The sequence below is a fragment of the Odocoileus virginianus genome, chromosome 12, assembly GCF_023699985.2.
Source record: "Odocoileus virginianus isolate 20LAN1187 ecotype Illinois chromosome 12, Ovbor_1.2, whole genome shotgun sequence".
Classification (NCBI taxonomy): Eukaryota; Metazoa; Chordata; class Mammalia; order Artiodactyla; family Cervidae; genus Odocoileus; species Odocoileus virginianus.
The window spans coordinates 15,881,790-15,908,123 of NC_069685.1; the positions used below are offsets into that span (position 1 = coordinate 15,881,790).

Below are 26,334 nucleotides of genomic sequence, written 5' to 3' on the forward strand. Positions count from 1 at the left end.
TTGAATTTAAGTGGATGCATTACCAATCAGACACAAGGCAGTGAAACTAGATATGGAACAAAAAATAAGTTCAGTTTCCACTGGTTCCTAAAGGTTACCTTTGAAAAACCAGTACAAATATAAATCAGTTATCACAAAGATACTTACCAGCTGATCCAACAATGATAGAGATGGTACCCCTATCTTTTTGAGTCTGGAGATAATCCAAGCAGTCTTTGGGAAGTTGAGGCAAGGATGGAACATTTAGTCTTGAATTAATTGAGTAACTGTTTCCTATGCTAGCTGTCTTTGTGCAGGTAAGTATAGATCGCATTTTTGTCTTGACATGTGCGTACTCTGTGACATATGTGAAAAGTAAATTAGAATGGAAGGCATGAAGTGGGTGAGGTTTAAGTTTTCACTCTGCTCCCTTTTTATTAGCTTTCCTTGAATTATAGGATGTTACCTTTGGTTCACTCTGTGAATTTGGATCATGCTGAAAGCACTATTTCTTGATCAAACTAGACCTCATACTTTAGCCCTTTTATGAATGAAATAAGGATCTTTAATTTCCCTTAGGCAAATATTTCTCTTTTGATGGGAGGTGCTTCATTCCAGTCAACAGAAAGTTATAGCTATATAAGCTATAGCTTTAGTAAGCATCAGGTAAACTGAAGTCATTTATTTTTATTGACACATTATTGGCCCTTCCAGAAGGAGTAACTCTCAGGTTAGATGCTGACTCACAGTCTAAAATGGACTATCAAAGGCATTAATGTTACATGGGTGAAGTATCTAGCCATTCTGGTATGTAATTGAGAGACTGAACTTGGATTAGCCAGCAGCACACCTCAGTCTCTGCTTGGCTTGGTGCAGGTCACACTTAGAGGAAAGTCACCATCATCTTACATGATCGTTAGCCCTTTCAGATCATTTCAATGCTGCTTCCCATGGAGTAAGATTTGCTAGATGTTCTTTATGGTAGTAATGTCACTGCAGCATCTTTAAGATGAGGACCTGGAGGATTAGGGCCACGACTTAAAACGGAGAGGGAGACTTGACTGGTGTGGCATGTTTCCTAAAGAAGCTGTACCAAGATGGTTAGTGTGTGGTGATAGTTAAAGACACAGTTTTGTAATCAGATGGGTCTGGACTGCAGTCTTTGCTCTGGCAGTTTCTAGTGGTGTGATCTTGTTTGGGTCGTTACCTCTCTGTGTCTAGATTTCCTCACATGTAAACTGGGAATGACCATAGGTAATCCCCACAGGCTTGATGCAAGGACCCAGTGAAAAAAATGCATGTAGGTTATCAGAGAGTTGTTAACAAGATTGCATTTTTTGGAATACAAAAAGGTTTATTGCAGGGCCAGTCAAGGAGAATGGGTGGCTCATGCTCAAAAAAACCGCAGCCTGCGTTGTCTTTAATGGGTAAAGCATCTCTTAGAAAATAGTATTTCCCTCCCAAATATAAATAGGCAAGTTCTTACATAACTCACATATAGTTAAGTCTGGATAGGGGCTGTGTGTCCCAGGTGACACAGTTTGAAATAAAATGGAATTATTTTTCCAGAGTTATGGGGAAAGGAGGACATATCAATAGACTACAGAGAAAAAAACCTGGCATTCTTGGAAAATACCTTCCCATGCAACAGTGTGTTTTAATTCACAATAACAGTGTGCACACTGTTTTTAGAAAAAGGCAAAAATAAGAGTGTTCATTTAAAAGTAAGTGTTCACCACCCCCGCTTCAGACTCTTTGTCAACTTCCCTCCCTCTAGCTCTCCCCAGAGGAAACAAGCCTTAGCACTTCCATTTCTATGCTTCCAGAAGTTTCTGTGTCTATAAATAAGAAAAGTTCCTTTCCACATTTATTATTATACATACACAAGGACTCTGCCTTCACATGGCAATACATTATAGTGGCATCAACAGGAAATACACGTGAACACAGATATGAGCCCACTTGGAGGACTGTGCAGGAATCAGGATAACAGGTGTTGCGTTTGGACTGGAGTGAGCGAGTTGGAGAAGCCAGATGGGCATCAAATTAGGGCAATATTTTTTTTTCCATTTATTTTTATTAGTTGGAGGCTAATTACTTTACATCATTGCAGTGGTTTTTGTCATACATTGAAATGAATTAGCCATGGATTTACATGTATTCCCCATCCCGGTCCCCCCTCCCACCTCCCTCTCCACCCGATCCCTCTGGGTCTTCCCAGTGCACCAGGCCCGAGCACTTGTCTCATGCACCCAACCTGGGCTGGTGATCTGTTTCACCGTAGATAATATACATGTTTCAATGCTGTTCTCTTGAAACATCCCACCCTCGCCTTCTCCCAGAGTCCACAAGTCTGTTCTATACATCTGAGTCTCTTTTTCTGTTTTGCATATAGGGTTATCGTTACCATCTTTCTAAAGTCCATATATATGTGTTAGTATACTGTAATGGTCTTTATCTTTCTGGCTTACTTCACTCTGTATAATGGGCTCCAGTTTCATCCATCTCATTAGAACTGATTCAAATGAATTCTTTTTAATGGCTGAGTAATATTCCATGGTGTATATGTCCCACAGCTTCCTCATCCATTCGTCTGCTGATGGGCATATGGGTTGCTTCCATGTCCTGGCTATTATAAACAGTGCTGTGATGAACATTGGGGTGCACGTGTCTCTTTCAGATCTGGTTTCCTCGGTGTGTATGCCCAGAAGTGGGATTGCTGGGTCATATGGCAGTTCTATTTCCAGCTTTTTAAGAAATCTCCACACTATTTTCCAGATTTCTTAAAAAGCTGGAAATAGAACTGCCATATGACCCAGCAATCCCACTTCTGGGCATACACACCAAGGAAACCAGATCTGAAAGAGACACATGCACCCCAATGTTCATCGCAGCACTGTTTATAATAGCCAGGACATGGAAGCAACCCAGATGCCCATCAGCAGACGAATGGATGAGGAAGCTGTGGTACATATACACCATGGAGTATTACTCAGCCATTAAAAAGAATTCATTTGAATCAGTTCTAATGAGATGGATGAAACTGGAGCCCATTATACAGAGCGAAGTAAGCCAGAAAGATAAAGACCATTACAGTATACTAACACATATATATGGACTTTAGAAAGATGGTAACGATAACCCTATATGCAAAACAGAAAAAGAGACTCAGATGTATGGAACAGACTTGTGGACTCTGGGAGAAGGCGAGGGTGGGATGTTTCAGGAGAACAGCATTGAAACATGTATATTATCTAGGGTGAAACAGATCACCAGCCTTGGTTGGGTGCATGAGACAAGTGCTTGGACCTGGTGCACTGGGAAGACCCAGAGGGATCGGGTGGAGAGGGAGGTGGGAGGGGGGACTGGGATGGGGAGTACATGTAAATCCATGGCTAATTCATATCAATGTATAACAAAAACTACTGTAATGATGTAAAGTAATTAGCCTCCAACTAATAAAAATTTAAAAAAAAAAAAAAAAGAAATCTCCACACTATTTTCCATAGTGGCTGTACTAATTTGCATTCCCACCAACAGTGTAAGAGGGTTCCCTTTTCTCCACACCCTCTCCAGCATTTATTGCTTGTAGACTTTTGGATAGCAGCCATCCTGACTGGAGTGTAATGGTACCTCATTGTGGTTTTGATTTGCATTTCTCTGATAATGAGTGATGTTGAGCATCTTAAATTAGGGCAATATTTTGAAATTCTGTGGATTCGATGTAACATATAAACCAGTTATCGTGGTTTATTCCTGCTTTACTAGCCTTGTGCTTCCCAGGTGGCGCTAGTGATAAAGATCCCACTTGCCGCTGCAGGATACGGAAGAGACAAAGGTTCAGTCCCTGGGTGGGGAAGATGCCCTGGAGGAGGACATGGCAACCACTCCAGTATTCTTGCCTGGAGAATCCCACGGACAGAGAGCCTAGTGAGCCACAGTCCATGGGGTTGCAGAGAGTCAGACAGGACTGAAGCGACTTGGCACACACGTGCATACTAACCTAATTGTTAATAACCTCCCCCCCCTTTTCTTCTCACAAGTGCTCCAGTTTAGATAATAATCATATGGTTATCTTATGTGTGAGGGAAACAGAAGAATCAAGGGTGCAATTAGGTCAGTTCCTGCAACATTAACTGAAATAGCAAAAAGCAGAAAAAGAGGTCCAGAGGGGCCACAGAAACCAGAAACGGGGTATGGAGATAAACTGCAGAAGCCAACACAACGTTGTAAATCAACTATACTTTAATTTTTAAAAGCAAGCAGATACTAAATAAACATAAGAAAGAAGCCTATTAGATGGAGAATGCCTGGTAGGGATTTGATACACAAGCTGAGAATTTAGGAGAGAAGCGTTGGAGGTGGCATTATAAGAGTTACTGTGTAGAGATGCCATTTAAATGGTCAGGACAGGGTGAGTGCCTCCCGGAAACGGGCGGGCCAGAGAAGAGGCCTGAAGACAGCTGGGTATACACTTGCGCCCCAGTCCTTCTCCCTCCATCATATTACTTTATGTATTTGTTTTATTTTCTTCCCAGTTCTTGTCACTGTTTGAAACCGTTTCCTCCTTGCCCTGTGCCTTCCCCTGCCCCGCAGGCTCTCTTACGGGGTTGAAGCAAGGGTACTGGTTAGCAGAGGCCACGTCCAACCTCATGCCCCCTCTGGATCCAGTTCTCTGTGGCTCTCACTGCTCTGCTGTGGCTTTCACTCATATTGCTTATCTTTGATGAAGCTCTGTCCTCTTATCTCCGGGGCCAGGCTGCTTGGGGACCTTGCCGTCAGCCAGCCTGTGGATGCCTGAGTCCAGCGTCTGTTCCAGGCTCCCTAGCCACAGAGCTCACGGAGGTGGTTGGAGCCCTGTACTCCATTCCTGAACAAGCCCTCTGGCCCGGGAGAGCCCATGAAAGCGTCCCATGTGGGTTAGGTTACAGGTTGGCTCGGAGCACACACGGGACCCTTAGGTGGGCTGCTTTTCATAATGTCACATTCCAGCCAACAGAGTCTCAGCTCTGACCAAGCCCAGAGTTCTCTGCTACATAATCAAACATAGACCCAGACACAAATGGGACCCTCTCAGACAGCTAAGTGAGGATCTAGGTACTACCAAGGCTGATGTGTTAGGAGCTGGAACCACGTAAGGATGAATAGTGTCTAACTCTGTCTAACTCTGGTTTTGGAGCAAAGTAGAATCAGAGACTTGGGCAGGGCAGGGTCAGGAGACAGGAGGACAGTCCAGTGTAGGGAGAGCTCAGCAATCTTGGGAGTCAGGAACTGGATCTAAATCACAGATACAGGAACAGTGGTCCAGCCAGCCAGGCAGAACCAGGTGAGGGGAAGTGAGGAAATGGTGCGGAGGCACAAGAAGCCTTTTCCGTCACACCTATAAAGTGTGCAAGACACTCGAGTAAAGGTGGCAGGATGGTGTGGGAAGGGGAGATGCAGCCCACCGCCCACTGTCCGCATGGAGAACCCCATGAACAGTTTGAAAGGTCCTATATCATTAAAAAAAAAAAATCTGCTTACTGTTTAACACATGCCAAGGCGACTCTTAAATGCTAGGCCTGTCTCTCCTCACAAGTCCTCGTGATGGCCCTGGATCGGCACTTTAGGGAAGTAGCACCCTCATGTCACCATGGTGGACTCATACGTGGCATTGCCCAGATACCTCTCAGATCAGCCCTGAGAGCCCGAGTTCCTACAAGGGCTGCAGATGAGAAACCACACATATAAGGACTGGAGGCTTTAGATACCTGGCCATTCTACTCATCTGTTTGAGAATTGACTGCCTGATATCAGGATCATAGTTTCTATTTTTATTTTATATTGGAGGATAGTTGATTAACAATGTTGTGTTAGCTGTAGGTGTATAGCCACATGGTTCAGTTATCTGTTATTTGTCAAGTTCCTTTCCCATTTAAGTTATTACACAATATTGAACAGAGTTCCTGGTGCTATATGGTAGGTCCCTGTTGGTTATCCATTTTATTTTTAAAAGACTTTTTATTTTGCATTGGGGTATAGCTGATTAATAATGTTGTGGTAGTTTCAGGGGAACAGAGAAGGGACTCGGCCATACGTATACATGATCCATCTCCCCCAAACTCCCCTCCCACCGAGACTGCCACATAACCCTGAGCAGAGTTCCCTGTGCTATACTTAGGGCCTTGCTGATTATCCATTTTAAATATAGCAGCGTGTCTATGTCAAGCCCAAACTCCCGATCATAGTTTTTAGAATTTTAAGGGGACGCTAGATGTAATGAATTTGAGAGAGAGCGATGTTAAGCGATTTTGTTTTCCCCAAGGGCACACAAGCAGGTTTTTTATTTCAAGGCAGGGCGGCTTCCCATGACCAAGTTCCCTCCGCAGTATAGGTCCTGAGGAGCCCTGACCCCCGAGGAGGATCGCCAGCCCCTCTGTCAGTCACAGCAGGAGCATGAGGAACGCCCTACCATGCTACTATGTGAAGATTGGCTCTGTGGGGCTTTAGAAATAAAGATTAGTTGCTAAGCCCTTTGTCATATCTATTTTGAGATTCTCCACCTCGGGGAGCTTCACAGAGGATGCTAAGGGTTCTTCTTCATTCTACCAACTAATGACCTCTGTGTCCGGGGACCTCTTTTTGAACCTTGAGCTGGGGAGCCAGATCCGATACTCTTGATCCTGAGCACCAGTCTGCACCATGGGCCGCCCTCCCCTTCCACCAGGATGTTAAGAAGCGCTGGGTACCTCATTTCTCAGATGTGCCACGTTGGCTGCTATCCACTAATTCTTACCCTGCTAATAGAAACCCTGAGTGCTGTGTGCTAAGTTGCTTCAGTCGTGTCCGACTCTTTTGCAGCCCTGTGGACTGTAGCCTGCCGAGCTCCTCTGTCCATATGATTCTCCAGGCAAGAATGCTGGAGTGGGTTGCCATGCCCTCCTCCAAGGAATCTTCCAGACCCAGGGATGGAACCCAAGTCTCTTACGTCTTCTGAATTGGCAGGCAGGACTTTACCACTAGTGCCCCCTGAGAAGCCCCTTATAGAAACCCTTTGGTGCTAAAGCAAAGGCAGTGGGCAGCATTCCTGCCATCTTTGTGGCCAGTGAGCCTGCCTTGGGCCATGTTCCGGGACTTTGTCTCACTGTCTCCGAGGATATCCCACCTCAAACACAAGAACTGGATCTGCATTCTGAGAACCAAGGGACTCCTAGTAGATAGCAGCTTCTTCAGATATGGACAGATCAGACACACCGAATCAGGTTCCTTTTTATTTTTCATAAACAGTATTGCCTCTGAGGCCAATCCAAGGAGACCAGACCTGTGTTGTATTGTTTTACCTGAGGTCAGGTGATGGCATTCAGCCAAGCTTTCTTGAAAGAGTTCCCTCTCCCTGAGAATGCCTTCTTCTAGTATTTGCAGGTGGATGGTCCATGTCCCTTGGGTTTCTTTTGCACATCTTGGTGCTGAAGTTTTGTTGGAACCAACGAAGTAGTGGAATTTAAAACAAACTTGGACTTCACAGGGAAAGAGAAAGGGGAGGGGATAGAAGTGGGGCAGGTATCTGCCATCAAAGGAGGGTCTGTAAGTGGTGATGCTTCTGTCTCCTAAAGAACAGGAACCAAAATGGTCTCTGATTGATGTTGTGCTGGAGGAAGCTCAGAGCCCTCAGGGGACACAGAGCAAGTATTCGGTGAGGTCATTAGCCATTGATTTGCTATGTTTCCATAATTCAGGTCTCAAGGGATCTTTGCCTCCCAGTTCTGTTCTGTATGGATGACAGTGATGAGCTGATAAAGTTGGAAACAGCGTAACTTTACATAGTGAAGGTTACTAATAAGGGGAGCTAAGGCCTAGACTATTTAAGTGATTAGGCCTAAGTCACACAGTGAGTAGCAGAAACAGGAGCAAAAGCTGAGTTTCCTAACTCCCAACAATTGCCATTTCCTCTACAACTCTTCCAATAAAAAAGAACCCTGAGACTTCCTTGGTCATCCAGTGGTTAAGAATCCACATGTCAATGCAGGGGACACAGTTCAATCCCTGATTCAGGAAGATTCCACGTGCCGAGGGGCATCTAAGCCCGTGCATCGCAACTACTGAAGCCCTTGTGCTCTAGAGTCGATGCTCTGCCTCAAGAGAAGCCGCCACAGAAAGAAGCCCACACACCGCAATGAAGGGCAGCCCCCGCTGGCCACAACTAGAGAAAGCCCATGTGCAGCAATGAAGACCCAGCACAGCCAAAATTAAGTAATTAACTTTAAAAAATGGTGATGATTTTACCCTGGGGCATGTGTGCATAAGCAACTGTAAGCCATCACCTTGTGGGGTCACCGTGGCCGCCAAAATAGTCTGCATCTTTTATCTATCTCTCTAGACGGATGGAGGGGTGATCTACATCATGGAAACTGATTGGGCTGGCTGTGCAATGATCTCTGTCCCGCCCAGCAGACCTGGGAGGATCATCATCATGTAGGAGAGCAAGTGAGGAAGTGTCAGAGTCAGCCGTGGCCGCGCGAGCCTTCACACGGCTGGGACGATTCTGTTTATGTCTATGATGTCCTCTCTTCACCTAGAACATGAAAACACCTAGTTATTTTTCTGCTTGGTTAAGGCAGTAATGATAATAATCAATGACTGTAAAATATAGCTGTCAGGGAGAAAAGGGGGGGCAGTTACATTACGGAATCAGGGCTTCCCTGCTGGCTCAGATGGTAAAGAATCTGCCTGCAATGCAGGACACCTGGATTCGATCCCTGGGTCAGGAAGATCTCCTGGAGAAGGGAGTGGCAACCCACTCCAGTATTCTTGCCTGGAAAATCCCATGGGCAGAGGAGCCTGGTGGGCTACAGTCCATGGGATTGCAGAGAGTCAGACACGACTGAGCGACTAAGCACATGATACAGATTTATTCAACCAAATGAAATAGGAGTAACATAAACTCGATTTGATGCTGTGTTTTGGCATACTTATTCCTCGTTTTTTTCACCTTGACTGCATTTCTCTTTATAATGAGAGAAGGACAAGAGGGGAATGTCTTTTTCTCAGTTTTTTAAGTATGTAGGAGCTAACTAAATGATACATCTTGAGTTGAATTGGAGTCTGTCATTGTTTACCATCCTTGTTGGTATTTATGTCAGACTTTAGTTTTCTAATAAATGGTTCTGTGTTTGTTTTCCATAAAGCTGTGTATCTTCATTGTTGTCAAGGAACCAGTAACCTTGGTAAATATTTTCTTTTACCTTTTTCAATCAAATTGATGAGTACGTCTAATTACCAAGATGTCTCAACTCCTGACAATTTTTAATGAAAAGTGTAATATGATTTGAATCTGGTTGGGTTAGAGAAAATCTGTAGGAGCCCCCTGGAGAAGGGAGAGCAATCCTCACCTGAAACAAAAGGCCCACATGAACCTGAGGTGGTCCCTACGTCTGCTCCGTTGGCATCATATCACTCTGCATTGCTGAGAACCACAAAGGAAAGAGTCTGTTTTGTGATGGACTTTGGCTTTCAGTCTCTGGATTCTCTCTTCAGACTATGTGTAAGACTTGGTTTGAGCACAGCCTGTAGACTTCCCACTCACTTATACTCAGTGCAGTTAAAAACCCAAAGATTTAAGAGATCAACTACCAAAGTAACAACTACCTTATTTGGGCCATTTTATTAAGAATGTTTATGTCTTTCTCTGATTAGTTTGCATTTTAGAAATCCAAACTTGTCGTTTGAAAATTGTTGAAAATGAGACAGTGGTTTTCGTTCAGAAGTCAGTATCCCTGATTTTCATAACACTTAAGAAGAAATGGAAACATGCTTATATTGACAAGATTTGGCTCCCTGCAAATGGTCATAGCATTTTTTAAAACTTTACAGTGCTTTTCCTTTTATTTTGTTAGTCCAGAACTCCTATAGAAAAACAAAGCAAAGCCTAGTTCTACCAGGTCCCTTAGTTATGGTCTATTTTTCAGAAGCTGGTTTTCCACATTTTCCAGCTATCTAGATCATCTCTTCTTCCCCTGAAAGTGCAGACTTTATATCCTTCATCAATCTCTGCCAAACTATGATCCTTTTTCTCCTCAAAAGACATATATGTAAATTTTGCTTATTTGTCCTAACTCTGTGATAGTAAACAGTTTACTTAAGTCCCAGTTCATTCTGTAAAATAATACTTTTCTCATGGGGTTGTTGTAAGGGAAAGCTGATCTTGTTTATAAAGTTTTAGCATGGTACTTAGGCTATGCTAACTGTTCATTACATGCTCAGTTGCTCAGTCTTGTCCGACTCTTTGCAACCCCATGGACTGTAGCCCGCCAGGCTCCTCTGTCCATGGGATTTCCCAGGCAAGAGTTCTGGAATGGGTAGCCATTTCCTCCTCCAGGGGATGTTCCTGACCCAGGGATTGAACCCACGTTTTCTGCTCTGGCAGGCAGATTCTTTACCACTGAGTCACCAGGGTAGTATGTGCTACTCTAAAGAAAAGAGAGAAGCTTGATTGTTATTTCAAAAGGAACAAAGTTAGTGAAACAAGTGATTATTCTGTTTAAATGTTTGCCCCATTTATCTTAGTCCTTCAAGTATGTTTCACTGCTGCAAACGCACATCTGTCACAAACTAGAAGTACACGTGCCTAAGAAGATAACAACATGTGGAAAATTCACAAGCACAGAAGCAAACTAATTTTTTTCCTTGAAAGATTAAAACATAATTATCTCCCCATCTTCTACCTCTCCCACTCTTCCAAATTGCTCTATCATTGCATTACTGCAGGGATCATTAGGATAGTAACATTCTCGATTTAAAAAAAAAAGACTACATAATACATTGTTTCTTAACATGAGTGATGGTAGTTACTCAGGTGTTTGCTTTATAATTATTTGCTAAGCTGAATATGTATGATTTATGTATTTTCCTATATGTATATGGACTTCCCTGGTGCCTCAGACGGTAAAGCATCTGCCTACATTGTGGGAGACCCAGGTTCGATCCCTGGGTCAGGAAGATCCCCTGGAGAAGGAAATGGCAGCCCACTTCAGTACTCTTGCCTGGAAAATCCCATGGACAGAGGAGCCTGGCGGGCTACAGTCCATGGGGTTGCAAAGAGTCAGACAGGACTGAGCAACTTCACTTTCACTATATGTATACTCACACACACATTGGAGGTGAAATTGGCATGTAAGAAAGTGATGGGATAGAATTTGTTGTTGTTCAGTCACTTAAGTCGTGTCTCTGTGGCCCCATTGACTGCAGCATGCCAGGCTTCCCTGTCTTTCACTATCTCCCGGAGTTTGCTCAGATTCATGTCCATTGAGTCAATGATGCTAGATAGAATAGTACAAACCAAATATAAGTCTAGGTTGGAGATGGATATATAGCAAAGCAAACTGCTTAAAATTCCAAATTGAAAGGAATATGAAAGCAATAAACCCTGATTTTGAACAAAAGATGAAAACTATTCCAACTACTCCAGACTGGCTATCTCCATGTCACAAACTGAGTGGCTACTGTGTGGCAAATTATGGAACTTTTCTCCTTCTCTGCATGAATACGACCTGCACTGGAGTCACAGTGGGACAAAATCTTCCCACGTCATCTTCCGTTTGCTTAACATCAGGCATGAAGAGCTTCTCTCGATGACTGAGCTCTTTAACAGACCACAGTAAGCCAAGCCGCTTTGCACAGAGGTCACTGCCCCATCTCCTCCACCCATCTTCGTTAACATTCCTACCACTTGTGCATGATTTCAGAGATAGCTGCCCTGGTTTACTGAATGCTATCAGACAAGAAGTTAAGAATGACAAGTCTCTATTACTAACGAGCAGCTTTTGGTTTTTCAGCGTCGACTGGGAGATGCTGCAAAGAAAGCAATCAGCAAGCTTCAGGTCAGGACCATCAAGAAGGGTGACAAGGTAACAGCCTCTTTTCTTTTTGTTGTTGCTGTTGTTCAGTTGCTAAAGTCATGTCCGACTGTTTGCGACCCAGTGGACTGAAGCATGCCAGGCTTCCCTGTCCTTCACTGTCTCCTAGGGTTTGCTCAAACTCATGACCACTGAGTTGGTGCTGATGCTGTCCAACCAAATCATCCTCTCTCACTCCCTTTCCCTCATGCCCTCAATCTTTCCCAGCATCAGGGTCTTTTCCAGTGAGTTGGTTCTTTGCATCAGGTGGCCAAAGTATTGGAGCTCCAGTTTCAGCATCAGTTCTTCCAATGAATATTCAGGGTTGATTTCCTTTGGGACTGATTTGTTTGATCTCCTTGCTGTCCAAAGGACTCTCAAGAGTGTTCCCCAACCCCACAGTCCAGAAACATCAATTCTTTGATGCTCAGCCTTCTTTATGTCCAGCTCTCACATGACTGGTGGAAAAACCATAGCTTTGACTATGTGGACCTTTGTTGGCAAAGTCTTTTCTTTTTGGTGAGGAGCTATTTAAAGCTTCTGAGTTTCCTAGCAACCAATGTAGATAAGAAGATGAGGAAGGGAAATACATGCTAATAGTTTTCCTATAAGCATCTGTTATTATACCCACCATTATTAAATATAATTTAAGGCAGTTTGTAAAGTGCATACCATGGGACCATAAAATCATTGGAGAAAAAATATGAGAAATTAAAAAGTAAGTTTAGGAAAAGTAGATAAAACCAGGATGAAATAGTACACAGATTCATTACCTGAAATGAAAAACAGACATGGGTCCAAAATTTAGGTTGGGGCTTTCTGGCAGCCAATGCAAAGGAAAAAATATTCAATATTCAAACAAATCTAAGTACCTTATTCCAGTGTCCCACTAGATAAAAATGAAATGACTGTTCCTGGAATTATGACTTGAGAAAATTTTTCCATGAATCCTTGCACAGAAAGCAGTGTTAGGTGCTGAGTGATGTATTCCACTTAAGTCTGCAGTTAATGCTGGTGGCTCAGTGGTAAAGAATCCGCATACTAATGCAGATGTGGGCTCAGTCCCTCGGTCAGGAAGATCCACTGGAGACGGAAATGGCAACTCACTTCAGTATTCTTGCCTGGAGAATTCCATGAACAGAGGAGCCTGGCAGGCTACAGTCCATGGGTTCACAAAGAGTCAGAGACAATTTAGCAACTAAACAACAATAAAAAAAAAAAATGCAAGAAGCATATTTAGTCCCCCTGAAACCAAGTTTCCAGAACCCCAAAGTTATGAGAGCAGAACTCATTCCAGTACAGTCATTCTAGAACTCTCTAGCTGTAGAATGATGACATAAAGCCAAAAGCAGAAGCATGTCCTAAGGAAGGACCACAGTGCAAGCTGGTCTGGGCCCACAGACCTCTAAAGACCTCTGTTCTCCCCAGGAGAAGTTTTTCCCCCAGGAGAAATTTTAGAGCAGTGGGTTGCAGTCCATGAATGTGGGGCTGCTTAAGCCACTGTAAGGGATTCACAGCTCTACTTGTATTTGAGGTGTTGTCTCTAGTGTGAATAATTGATTTGTCTCACTAATTAGGTGCTACTGGTTTTCAGCTATATAAAAATACCTTTGAGCTTAATAGGATAAAATTCATTTTAAAAGCATCACTAAATTTAAAGCATATTTTTCAGTACTTTTTTTCTCCTCAAACAGAATAATGAAAGAACAAGGACTGTTATATAAGTAATGTATTACAGGGTGTTGAAAGAGACTTAAGTATTTGAAAAGAAAGCTGGAACCACTATTTTAGAGTTGTATACATTAGATTCCCAAGGAATGATAGATTAAATATCATTTTGATGAGTCTCCATGAAGAGTATTTCTCTCATCCTTGAGACTTTGCGTTGTCACCTCTGATTATAATAAGTAGCATAATTAGTAATGGTACATTAAAAAACTATTTCCTCGTCAAAGCTCTTGCTGTGGAACCAGGAAACAGAAAGTGGAGGTTGGAAGGAATAGAAACTAAACCAGTGCATAATAAATTATGGATTAAGACAGCCAGCTTCGAGACAGTTGAAAGCCCTGCTCCAGGCAAACTCTCCTTTGGCTTGTTACTTGTGTGTTTACAGAAGTTGAAGCTCGCAAAGCAGGCTCATCTGTGCTTTCTCTGTTGCAGGAAACGGAGCCGGATTTTGACAACTGTGCTGTTTGTATTGAGGGGTACAAGCCCAACGATATCGTCCGGATCTTGCCCTGCCGGTGAGTGGCTAGCTGCCTGCTTTTGACTGTGGCCTCTCTGGTTCCAACCTGCTTGGCCTAGCCCTGCAAGGTCAATCTGCCCAAACCCTGCTGGGGTTCAGGAAGAAACAACCAGCACCCTGATTCGTTTTGTATGACCTTTCTCCTTGGAAACATTCTGTCTTGTGAAATTAACACTGTTTTCCCATCCTCTTCATACCAAACTAAAGCTCTGTGACCTAGAACCTCATGATGCACAGTTGGACCATGTAGCTCCAAGTTCAGGTTTTTGTTAACAGCAGACCTGCAATATTCAGAATCATCCCCACTTTTACAAGTGCTATTTTAATTAAAATAATAAACTCTTAAAAATGTCTTCTGGATGATCATGAAGGGATCAGCAGCCAGAATATAGTCAGGAGTGGGCAGGAAGCCAAAGGCAGGTTTCATTTTCCTTTATTTTTTGCTAACAACAAGAGACTGTGGCAGAAACCCCCAAACTTCTAGGACCTAGGGTAGAATGTCAACAGGTGTAGTTGGAAAACTGCCTGGGTGATTCTCATAGAACTCTAGTCCTTCTCTAGATTCTTTTTATACAATTCAAATTAAACAAACTTAAATACTTCAATAAAATATCTTAAAGTTGCTTAAAGCTTCTTTAGTGTTTTTGCATCTACATAAGTGTCCTTAAAATATGTTAAATTCTGCCTTAGAGAAATATTCTTCTCTTAGAAATCCTGCCTTTTAAAATTCTCAGAGTATTTAAGTAACTAAAGTAGAAAACAGACACCACCAAGATATAAAACAAATTCATTTGGTCATAAAACCATGCGATGCTAAGAACTATTTATTAGAAACACAAAAGAAATCATGCCTTAGAGGAATGAGTTTAGTAATCCCAAAGTGACAGAGAAGTGACAAAAAGGAAGAAGATACTTAAATAGATGCACACACTCCAAGGGGAGTGAATGGGCTTGAAATGCTCTCACGCAAATTGATCGGTAGGAGAACAGGCCTGCGGAAAGTGCACTCTGGTGGCCCCAGCTGAAGCCTTCAAGTGGGATTCGCTTTCCTTAGAGATGCCTGGCTGTCTCTAGAACAAGTCATAAACGGATACATCAAGACTTGGCAGTGGCCTTCATATGAGAGTACTATAGATAAGTTCTCTCTCTAGACATTATACTTGGTATTTGCTTGATGATTTCTTGAAACACTGGCCAAGGATGGTGATAAGTGAACTGCAGAGAGCCTCTCCAGATAGCATCATTCCTTTCTGCAGTATTTTATTAGGAGTTTTATAAAGCCTCCTAGCTATAGGCAAGGAAAGTACTTGCTTTTACTTTCCTTTGGAGATGGCTTCGCGTCCTGTGAGTCTCCTAGTAATAAAAAATATCCAAAGCTAAAATTAAAGTTCAGGGGCATCTTTTGCCTGAAAATCCAAAGAACTTTACAAATATAATTAAGAAAATATGTTTTAAGGACATATTTAGGCTTACTTTAGCTCTGTCATTCATACTGTATAAAACAGCTGGTTCACTGAGGGCTCTTTCATGAGTATATTTTATGTGACTGCATATAATTGCTAGAGGCTGCATAATATCCAGGTCATAGACATACCACAGTGTAATTTACCATCCTCCTGTTGTAGACCATTTGGCTGATTTCAGTTTTTAATTATGACAGATTACATTGCTTTAGCAGTATTTAGATGGCTGTGGTATGTTTTTCCAGATCTCCATTTATAGTATTTTTTTGGAAATATTAACCAAGACAAAAATAGCACTTTAATATTTGTCACACACACTCACAAAACTTTAGGAACTTTCATTTTATTGATGCTAGCCCTTGCCCCAGGTCAGTTCAGTCTGGCCTCAGGCTCCTCTTTCTCGTGTCATCATTTGTTTCTCAGTTCATTCCTTGATTCTTTCTGCTTCAAGTTCCTCACTGTCCATCTGTCTTTATTCCTTCCTGTGGGCCCTGCTTTAAATAACAAAATACATCAAGCATTACCAAATGCAGGTTATAGTTAGTGTTTGATCTTAGACTAGCCACCCAGCCCTACTCTTTGAAGAGCTCCTCCAATTTTTCCATGCAGCTTTTAAAATCAAGATATTTTTATGCCTGTTGCTGGTCTCTGCCAGACAGTTTGCACTAATGGATGTTATCAAACAAATGCACTGGCATTTGCTTTTTGCTAGATAATTTCCTCTGGGGCATTATTAAGCCTTTGCTCCTATGAACCTCATAGACTCTCTTTCCCATTATTTCCAGGCTGACTCATCCACAGAATTCTTTGCCATCTCCTTGGAATAAAAACTGCTTCAAAAAATGTTCCAGCGTATTGTCTGTCTTCTCTCACCCTCTTTATTGTGGCCTCCTAATTCCTGACATGCTGGGCGCCTCTCTTCTCTATTGTTACCTTGCAGGGAGTCTTTCCAAATCATGCATCACTTGTACCATGACTTTTGGAAGATCATTCTCTTGGCTGTGTCTCTTTTAAAGGCACTTGCACAATTAGGATGAATTAATAAATGATCCTTCCTCTTTGTCGTCATGATGATTGGTAGAGTTAAATTGTGCACATCTTCATGTACCACTTCTTCCCCTTTGTTCTTTCTAAGTAGGGTCCTACTCTAGTGCTTGAAAGCAAGCTAATCTGTGGGGTGAGCCTAGACACACACATTTAATGTGAGGGAAGGGCCCACAGCCGCACACAAAACACCTCAGGTCTAACTTTTGAGGTTTGGAGTTGATCCTAATACACCACTAAGATATTTTCCAAGGAACTCCTGTTTTGCTGTAGCATATCTATGCCAAAGCATACAATTCACTATATTTTTAGGCTGGCTTTTGTGACTCAAGTTTGAACTTGCAATTATGATTTTTAGCCACAAAACAGATCTCACTGAAGTTCTGTTGCCTTCTCTTGTCCAGAGAATAAGCTGGGCTTTCTGAGCCTTCCATGGCTTTTATCCTATGGTGTCTGTACTTTCCTTGAATGGTTATTCATCTCAATCTATTTAACTTCCCAATTTCAAATGCAGTGTCTCAGAAAGAGCATGATCTCCTTGGGCAGGGCAAAAGTCCCTGTTTGCCATAGATCGCCAGTCCAGGCTGGATGCATGAGACAAGTGCTTGGGGCTGGTGCACTGGGGAGGTGGAAGAGGGGTTCAGGATGGGAAACACATGTAAATCCATGGCTGATTCATGTCAATGTATGGCAAAAACCACTACAATACTTTAAAGTATTTAGCCTCCAACTAATAAAAATAAATGAAAAAAAAAAAGATTAAATATATTTTTTTAAAACAAAGTAGAATTTCCCTTGTGGTCCAGTGGTAAAGATTCCACCCTTCCAGTTCAGGGGGCTCAGGTTCAAGCCCTGGTGAGGGAACTAAGATCCCACATAGGGCAAGGCCAAAAAAAAAAAGATTGAAAATAAAAAATAAAAACAAAACAATGTATGCATCCTTTCTCTAAGTTGCCTATACAGTTCTTTCCTATTTCTATTTTATTGCTAAAGCATTATCACTAATTTGGGAAGACACTGGTTTCATCTACTGTCTTTCCCTTTGTTTGCAAACTCAGCCCTACAATTTAGGAAAAATTATAAAGCTCCTTGGCAACAAGCAGACCCTTGCCATATTCTTTTTAGTAACTAAATGCTTTATTTGAAACAACAAACATTTCTTTCATTTGCCAGGAATAGTGTGAAGTACCAGAAGTGAAAAGGTAGATGGGATGGTCACTGCTTGAAAGGGAGTCAGGCTAGTGAGAGAGAGATGGGGATTTAACTAACTGGTCATGTACATAACTAACTGGTCATATACACTACAATAATAGCAAAACAAATAAAAAATCTGGAGGAACTAGTACCAGGCACAGGAAGTTAAGAAAGGCTCTGTAGATTTAAAGGGGCTTCTCGGATGGCTCAGTCAGGAAAGAATCCACCTGCAATGCAGGAGACATGGGTTCAATCCCTGGGTCAGGAAGATCCCCTGGAGGAGGAAATGGCAACCCACTCCAGTAGTCTCGCCTGAAGAACCCCATGGACGGAGGAGACTGGTGGGCCGTATAGTCCATGGGGTCGCAAAGAGTCAGACACGACTGATCCCAGCACAGCACAGAAACAAATGAGATGTCTTCATATTTTCTAACCATGGTTGTTTTGCCCATTACATCCTCATTTTAGAAAATTTGTAAAATGGATAAATATTTAATCATCTGTGTAACTTCCTCATACAGGGATCCACTGCTAACACTTTTATCATTTCCTTTTATTTCCTATGCCTATTTTGTGCAAGTTTGAGATACTGCTGTCAATAGCAATTAATATCCTTCTCTTTTAATGCTTCCCTTGTGGTCAGCTGGTAAAGAATCCACCTGCAATGCAGGAGACCTGGGTTTGATCCCTGGGTTGGGAAGATCCCCTGGAGAAGGGAAAGGCTACCCACTCCAGTGTTCTGGCCTGGAGAATTCCATGGGCTGTATAGTCCGTGGGGTCGCAAAAAGTCAGACATGACTGAGTGACTTTCACTTTCACTTTCTCTTTTAATATCCTGCTCTTTTTACTTAGCATTAAAAGAATTTGCTAGAAATAGTACTAAGTTATTTGTGGCTCATTTTGACCTTCCGACTCCATAGGCAGAAGCTGATCAATGTCTAAGTTGAATAAATCAACCAAAGACCCTGAGATATTGGCTCTTATTCCTCAGGAATCAGGGCCATTTTGTGGGCCCATCAGAATTGTCAGCTGAGGTAAACCCGGAGTGTGTCCTAACTCCCTTCATCTCCTTCATTAGTAACCCATTGATGAGCTATTCATGTCTCGTCATCCCAGCCCCTGAGAGAGAAAAGCAGTTTAGCCTAGACAGACAATAGTTTGGATAATAATGGCCCGTGGAGGCAGCGTGTCTTGCTGGCTTATTATTGTCACAGTTGGATTACAAATAAAATCCTCTAAAACCCAAGTTAATTTCTTAGATAGCTGCACCTCAAGCATTTAACCAGTTTGTACACAAAATGTCCCTTCAGATTGCCTCCTGTGGTAACGGTTTGTAGATGGTGCTTCCTGGAGGGTTCTGTAGGAGGCGCTGTTGTCAAAACTGCCAGCACTTTTCCTAGGGTCTTTGTGTGTATTTTGGAGCCAGGGAACAAGGTCAGTGAGCGGCTCTGCAGGTCCATGGCTTGTTGGACTCCTCATTGTTCACGATAGGATTGTTTTGTCCTGAACAAGCTCACCTGTTAGAGATTTCTGGAAGGGGGTGTGTGTGTGTGCATGTAGTAAAATATACATAGCATAAAATTGATCATTTTAGCAATTTTTTAAATGAGATTTAGTTATTTTTATTTGGAGGATAAATGTTTTACAGTGTTATGTTGGTTTCTGCCAAATATCAACATGAATCAGCCATAGGTGTACCTTCCTCTTGAACCTCCCCCAGCATTTTAACCATTTTTAAGTTTATATTTCAGTGGATTACAGCATAGCCATCAGCACATTCATCTCCAGAAGAACTTCATCTTTCCAAACTGAAACTCTGTAGACATTAAACATTAATAACATTATTAACTCTCCATTCCCCCAGTCTGGAGTTTTGTGTGTATATGTTTTAATTTAGGCTTGATTTTTATTAACAGAAGACAATGTCAATGGATGAATTAGATTTTCACTCAAGAATCTAATATAAGTTGCTTAGCTAAAAATTGATTTTTATATATTCAATTCAGAAACAGATGGTGAATGATAATTTTACATATTTCTGGTATTGTTATTAGTGCTATTTGTTGTGGTTTAGTTGCTCAGTTGTGTCTGAGTCTTTGTGACCCTGTGGAATGTAGCCTGCCATGCTTCTCTGTCCATGGGATTCTCCAGACAAGAATACTGGGGTGGGTTGCTATTTCTTTCTCTAGGGGATCTTCCCAACCCAGGGATTGAATTTGTGTGTCTTGCATTGGCAGCCAAATTCTTTACCACTGAGCCACCTGGGAAGCCCCATTATTACTATTATTACAATACTAATATGATGCTACTCTTATCATTATTATTAGAGCTGTTATTGTTCCTCTTACTATTACTGACCACTCTTACCACCACCCATTCTTCTCTTGCTTTCTGCGATAGCCTTCTCCCTGATCTCCCTATTTCTACTCCTGCCCCTTAATCATTCATTCTGATGTCTGTTTTTGATTATCCAACTAGATTAACTGGACCTTGGGTACTTTTTTAGTGAGTACAAATTTAAACTCATTAAGTGTATAAGAAGTATGACTTAAAAATTGTACTGAAGTATAATTCTGTCTTTTGTTTCTCTCAAATGGATTTCTGTAACAAAGTAGAATCACAGAAAATTAAGAAGGTGCCCATATTCGCTTTTTACAGGAGAATTGAGTTAACTAATGCAATTGCCACTGATTTTTTCAAGAATTACTGAAAGAAGCAATCTTAGGAATTTTGCCATTGTAACTCTTGTTAGGATTTTCTACTCTGATTTCATTGTGAGGACTCGCCAGAGCAGTTCACACATGTAATACCTGACTTTCTCCTGAGCGGGAGAATATTTTTATGCTGTGGACACAAAATTGTGCTGTTTTCCAAAAATTTTTTCTATGTTTTGTTGATAGAAAGCCAACAGCCAAATCTGTAGTCCATCCCATAGCCAAAAGGGATTTTTTAGCTTCATCCCTGACTCTGTTTTATGTCTCTATTCTTATTTTTCTTTCTTCTGCTTTTTTTTTTTTTTTGGCATCCTTTTGGATATCTGAATCTCTTCAGTCACCTTGAGTCCTTTCTACAATAAACATTTTCCATGTGTTTAAAACTTTCTCAGTGTCATTTTTAATTGATATATAATATCCCCTATGCCGTAATTTGACTATTTTGGGACAGTTATGTTGTTTTCTCCTCCATACCCACATGCTTTTTTTGCTGTTATAAATAAGGCTGTGATAAATAGCTATGTGTGTGTGGACCTTAGTTACATTTTAGATCATTTCTTTGTTTCTAAGGTTACAAATTCAAATTGCCTAGTTGCTTTCCAGAAAGTGGTACTGAAGGAATGTTCCAGTCAGTCAAAGGTAAGAAGAATACTCCAAGTGATACCCTAGAATTGTCAGAGTATAATGCACATGTCGGACTTCCCAGGTGGTAAGGAACTCGCCTGCCAATGCAAGAGACGTAGGTTCGATCCCTAGGTCGGGAAGATCCCCTGGAGTAGGAAATGGAACCCACTTCGATTTTCTTGCCTCAAAATTCCAAGAACAGAGAAGCCTGGTGGGCTGCAGTCCGTGGGGTTACAAAGAACTGGACATGACTGACCAACTAGGCACATACACACACATACACACACACAATGCCCATGTCAAGATAACGGTGGAGAGGTAGGCCAGTCCAGATCACTTAGGACCTGAGTGCCTGGCTGAGGAGCCAGGGTTCTAGCCAACTTCTGAGGTACCTGCTGAGGAGTTCAATTTGTGTTTCATAAATAGCACGCTGGCAGCATGTGGAGTGAGGCTTAAGGGGATCTGACTGGGGTCAGAGGAACCCATTAGAAGACTCTGGCAAAGTCAAAGCAAGAAGTGCTGGAGGCCTGACTGGAGTGTTGGATTTGGACATGTAGGCAGAAGGATCTCGTCTAGTCAGAGGAGATTCAGGAGGTAAACCTAGCCTGAGTCAGCCATTTGGAATACTTGAAAATAGCTGCCCCTGTCAGATGGTGACTGATAGATACAACTGTATTTGTTTGCATTTAAAACCTGCTCATATCTTTCCGTTTGGATTCTAAACAATAGAAAAAAATCCAACAGCTAGCTCACTACTACTCAAATACTATAACAGAAGAGACATTTAAGAACCAGAACAGATTTAAACAGATTTTGTTTCTCACTCAAAAAAAAAACAAACAAAAAAAACCACTCGAGGACCAGCATTGGCTTATCTTTTTAAAATTTCCCTTTGAGTTATTCATCCCACAACAATCCCATAGCTGGGCCATTTAGGCAAGCTTCCATTTTGGATGGCCAGTCATCAGATTGTATAAGTGTTAGATTGTGTGAGTGTTAGATTGTGTGAGTGCCGTGCTCCCCTTTCTCTTTCTCGTTTCTTTGCTTTAGAAATGAGCCTAATTTTCTACTGTATCTGTGTAAGAGATCTCTTTGGTAATTCAGAACAAAGAATATATCACACTGTTTGCTTTTTTTCTTCTCCTTTGAAACTTAAGTCTACAGTTTTACAAAGATCAGAACATGACTAACAGCACTGGTGTTGACAGAAATGAAATGGAGATTTAAATACAATAATACACCAGACTAAAAGGAGCAAACAGAATAAATGGTTACTGTTAAAGTAGAAAACAGATTAATAGAGAAGGAGCAGTAAAGCTTATATGTGCAAATCAGGGCAATAGATACACAATGTGCAAAGGAATTTCTCATGACATTCCAGCCTCTGAGTCAGAGAAATGCTGAAACGGGTAGGCCTGGAGATTTGGAAAAAGAATTTTTGAAGGCTGTTGAAAAGTCAAGGCCTAGATTTGGTCTTCTAACTCAGTGAATTCTCGGAAGGTCTGTTACATATCACATGTCTACAGTTGGCAAGAAGCTTATACTTCATCTTTGTCCATCTACCCAAACAACCAACTGCTTTCCTTTCTCATTTAATATGACTGACATATGTATATTTTTAACATGGATCTAATTATTGACTCCTCAGATAGCAAATTCATTAACTCTTCTCCCTAAGGACATGTGGTATTTTCCTTTACAAGAGAAACAGCTCTGGGAGAGATCTAGTAAAAAGGTATATGGCATGGACTTCCCTGGTGGTTCAGTGGCTAAGACTTCAAGCTACACCACTGAAGGGCCCAGGTTCAGTCGCTGGTAGGGGAACTAGATCCCACATGCCACACAATAAGACCTGGCACAGCCAAATAAATAAATAATTTTTTTAAAAAAGATGCATGACAAACAGAAGAGGCATCCACTTGTAAAGCTTTCTGAACAAACATGAATCCTCAGGCTCCCAGAGTGACTTGCCAGCTAAAGGACCTTAAATTCAAATTAGTAAGGTTTACAGAGCTAATGTAGGTGAAAGCACCATGCCTGTTGACGAGCGTGTGACTAACAGTGGCTTGCATCTGATGGGGCTCTCTCTCTGCTCTTTTACTGTGTCCCAGAGAGTTTCCCTGTTCTTGTTGGATGCTTCCAACCAAAGGCACCTGGACAGCTCATAGCCTCCCCTGCTTCCCCTGAAATTCTGATGTGGGACTCATATATTGGGTTCTTTAATGACAACCTAAGGCAACATAACAGTTGGGACTCTGATATTCATCTCTGAACTTAGGGCTCTCATTCATTCTCCCTGCCAGACACAACATGGTCATAACATAGAGCCTAATATAAAGAAGAATTATAACTTGATGTAGACATGAGTGGAAACCATAATTACAGAAAACTAACCAAACTTATCACATGGACCACAGCCTCGTCTAACTCAATGGAACTATGAGCCATGCTGTGTAGGGCCCCCCAAGACAGACAGGTCATGGTGGAGAGTTCTGACAAAACGTGGTCCACTGGAGAAGGGAATGGCAAACCACTTCAGTATTCTTGCCATGAGAACCCCATGAACAGTATGAAAGGCAAAAAGATAGGACACTGAGGGATGAACTCCCCAGGTCAGTAGGTACCCAATATGCTACTGGAGATCAGTGGAGAAATAACAACAGAAAGAGAAGAAGTGGAGCCAAAGTGAAAACAATGCCCAGCTGTGGATGAGACTGGTGATGGGAGTACAGTCCGATGCTATAAAGAACAATATTGCATAGAAACCTGGAATGTTAGGTCCATGAATCAAGGTAAATTGGAAGTGGTCAAACAGGAGATGGCAAGAGTGAACATTGACATTTTAGGAATCAGTGAACTAAAATGGACTGGAATCGGCAAATTTAATTCAGAAGACCATTATATCTACTACTGTGGGCAAGAATCCCTTAGAAGAAATGGAGTGGCCCTCATAGTCAACAAGACTCCGAAATGAAGTACTTGGGTGCAATCTCAAAAACGACAGAATGATCTCTGTTTGTGTCCAAGGCAAACCATTCAGTATCACAGTAATCCAAGTCTATGCCCCAATCACTAATGCCAGAGAAGCTGAAGTTGAACAGTTCTATGAAGTCATACAAGACCTTCTAGAACTAACCCCCCCAAAAAGATAATCTTTTTCATCAGAGGGGATTGGAATGCAAAAGTAGGAAGTCAAGAAATACCTGGAGTAATAGGCAAATTTGGCTTTGGAGTACAAAATGAAGCAGGGCAAAGGCTAACAGAATTTTGCCAAGAGAACGCACTGGTCATAGCAAACACCCTCTTCCAACAAAACAAGAGAAGACTCTATACATTGACATCACCAGATGGTCAATACCAAAATCAGATTGATTATATTCTTTGCACCCAAAGATGGAGAATTTCTATACTGTCAGCAAAAACAAGACCAGGAGCTGACTGTGGCTCAGATCATGAACTCCTTAATTGCAAACTTCAGACTTAAATTGAAGAAAGTAGGGAAAACCACTAGACTATTCAGGTGTGACCTAAGTTAAATCCCTTAAATTATACAGAGGAATAACAAATAGATTCAAGGGATTAGATCTGATAGAGTACCTGAAGAACTATGAATGGAGGTTCATAACATTGTACAGGAGGCAGTGATCAAAGCCATTCCCAAGAAGAAGAAATGCAAGAAAGGCAAAACGGTTGTCAGAGGAGGCCTTGAAAATAGCTGAGAAAAGAGAAGTGAAAGGCAAAGGAGAAAAGGAAAGATATATCCCTCTGAACGCAGAGTACCAAAGAATAGCAAGAAAAGATAAGAAAGCCTTCCTAAGTGACCAACGCAAAGAAACAGAGGAAAACAATAGAATGGGGAAGACTAGAGATCTCTTCAAGAAAAGTAAAGATACCAAGGGAACATTTCATGCAGAGATGGTCATAATAAAAGACAGAAACAGTATGGAGCTAACAGAGGCAGAAGATATTGAGAAGAGGTGGCAAGAATACACAGAAGAACTGTACAGAAAAGATCTTCATGACCCAGGTAACCACCATGGCATGATCACTCACCTAGAACCAGACATCCTGGACTGCAGAGTCAATTGGGCATTAGGAAGCATCACTATGAACAAAGTTAGTGGAGGTGATAGAATTCCAGCTGATCTATTACAAATCCTAAAAGATGCTGTGAAAGTGCTGCACTCAATATGCCAGCAAATTTGAAAAATTCAGCAGTGGCCACAGGACTGGAAAAGGTCAGTTTTCATTCCAGTCCCAAAGAAAGGCAATGCCAAAGAATATTCAAACTACTGCACAAATGTACTCATCTCACATGCTAGCAAAGTAATGCTCAAATTCTCCAAGTGAGACTTCAATAGTACATGAACGAAGAACTGCCAGATGTTCAAGTTGGATTTAGAAAAGGCAGAGGAACCAGAGCTCAAATTGCCAACATCTGTTGGGTCATAGAAAAAGCAAGAGAATTCCAGAAAAACATCTGCTTCATTGACTACACTAAAGCCTTTGACTGTGTGGATCACAACAAACTGTGGGAAATTCTTAAAAGAGATGGAAATACCAGACCACCTTACCTGCCTCCTGAGAAATCTGTATGCAGGTCAAAAAGCAACAGTTGGAACTGGACATGGAACAATGGAGTGGTTCCAAATTGAGAAAGGAGTACATCAAGGCTGTATATTGTCACCTGGTTCATATGACTTATATGCAGAGTACATCATGCAAAATGCTGGACTGGATGAAGCACAAGCTGGAATCAAGATTGCAGAGAGAAATATCAATAGCCTCGGATATGCAGATGACACCACTCTTATGGCAGAAAGTGAAGAAGAATTAAAGAGCCTCTTGATGAAAGTGATAAAGGAGAGTGAAAACATTGGCTTAAAACTCAACGTTCAAAAAACGAAGATCATGGCATCCATCTCATTACTTCATGCAAATAGATGGGGAAACAATGGAAACAGTGACAGACTTTATTTTCTTGGGCTCCAGAATCAGTGCAGATGGTGACTGCAGCCTTGAAATTAAAAGATGCTTGCTCCTTGGAAGAAAAACTATGGCCAACCTAGACAACATATTATTTTTTTTTAAGAAACATTTTAATTGAAACACAGCATATAAACAGAAAAGTACAGAAAACATAAGTATAGAGTTCCACGAGTTTTCCAAAAGTAATGAGTACTCAGATTAAGAAGCAAGAT

At 41.7% G+C, this 26,334-nt stretch overlaps 1 protein-coding gene across 1 annotated transcript in view; it reads left to right on the forward strand.

The window, feature by feature from the left end:
* Positions 1 to 26,334, forward strand: part of RNF150 (ring finger protein 150) — a 265,783-nt gene that overhangs the window by 163,948 nt on the left and 75,501 nt on the right. Inside the window, exons 3-4 of the mRNA XM_070474825.1 lie at positions 11,790 to 11,861; positions 14,010 to 14,092. Coding sequence (XP_070330926.1) covers positions 11,790 to 11,861; positions 14,010 to 14,092 — 155 coding nt within the window. The remainder of the gene's footprint in view (positions 1 to 11,789; positions 11,862 to 14,009; positions 14,093 to 26,334) is intronic.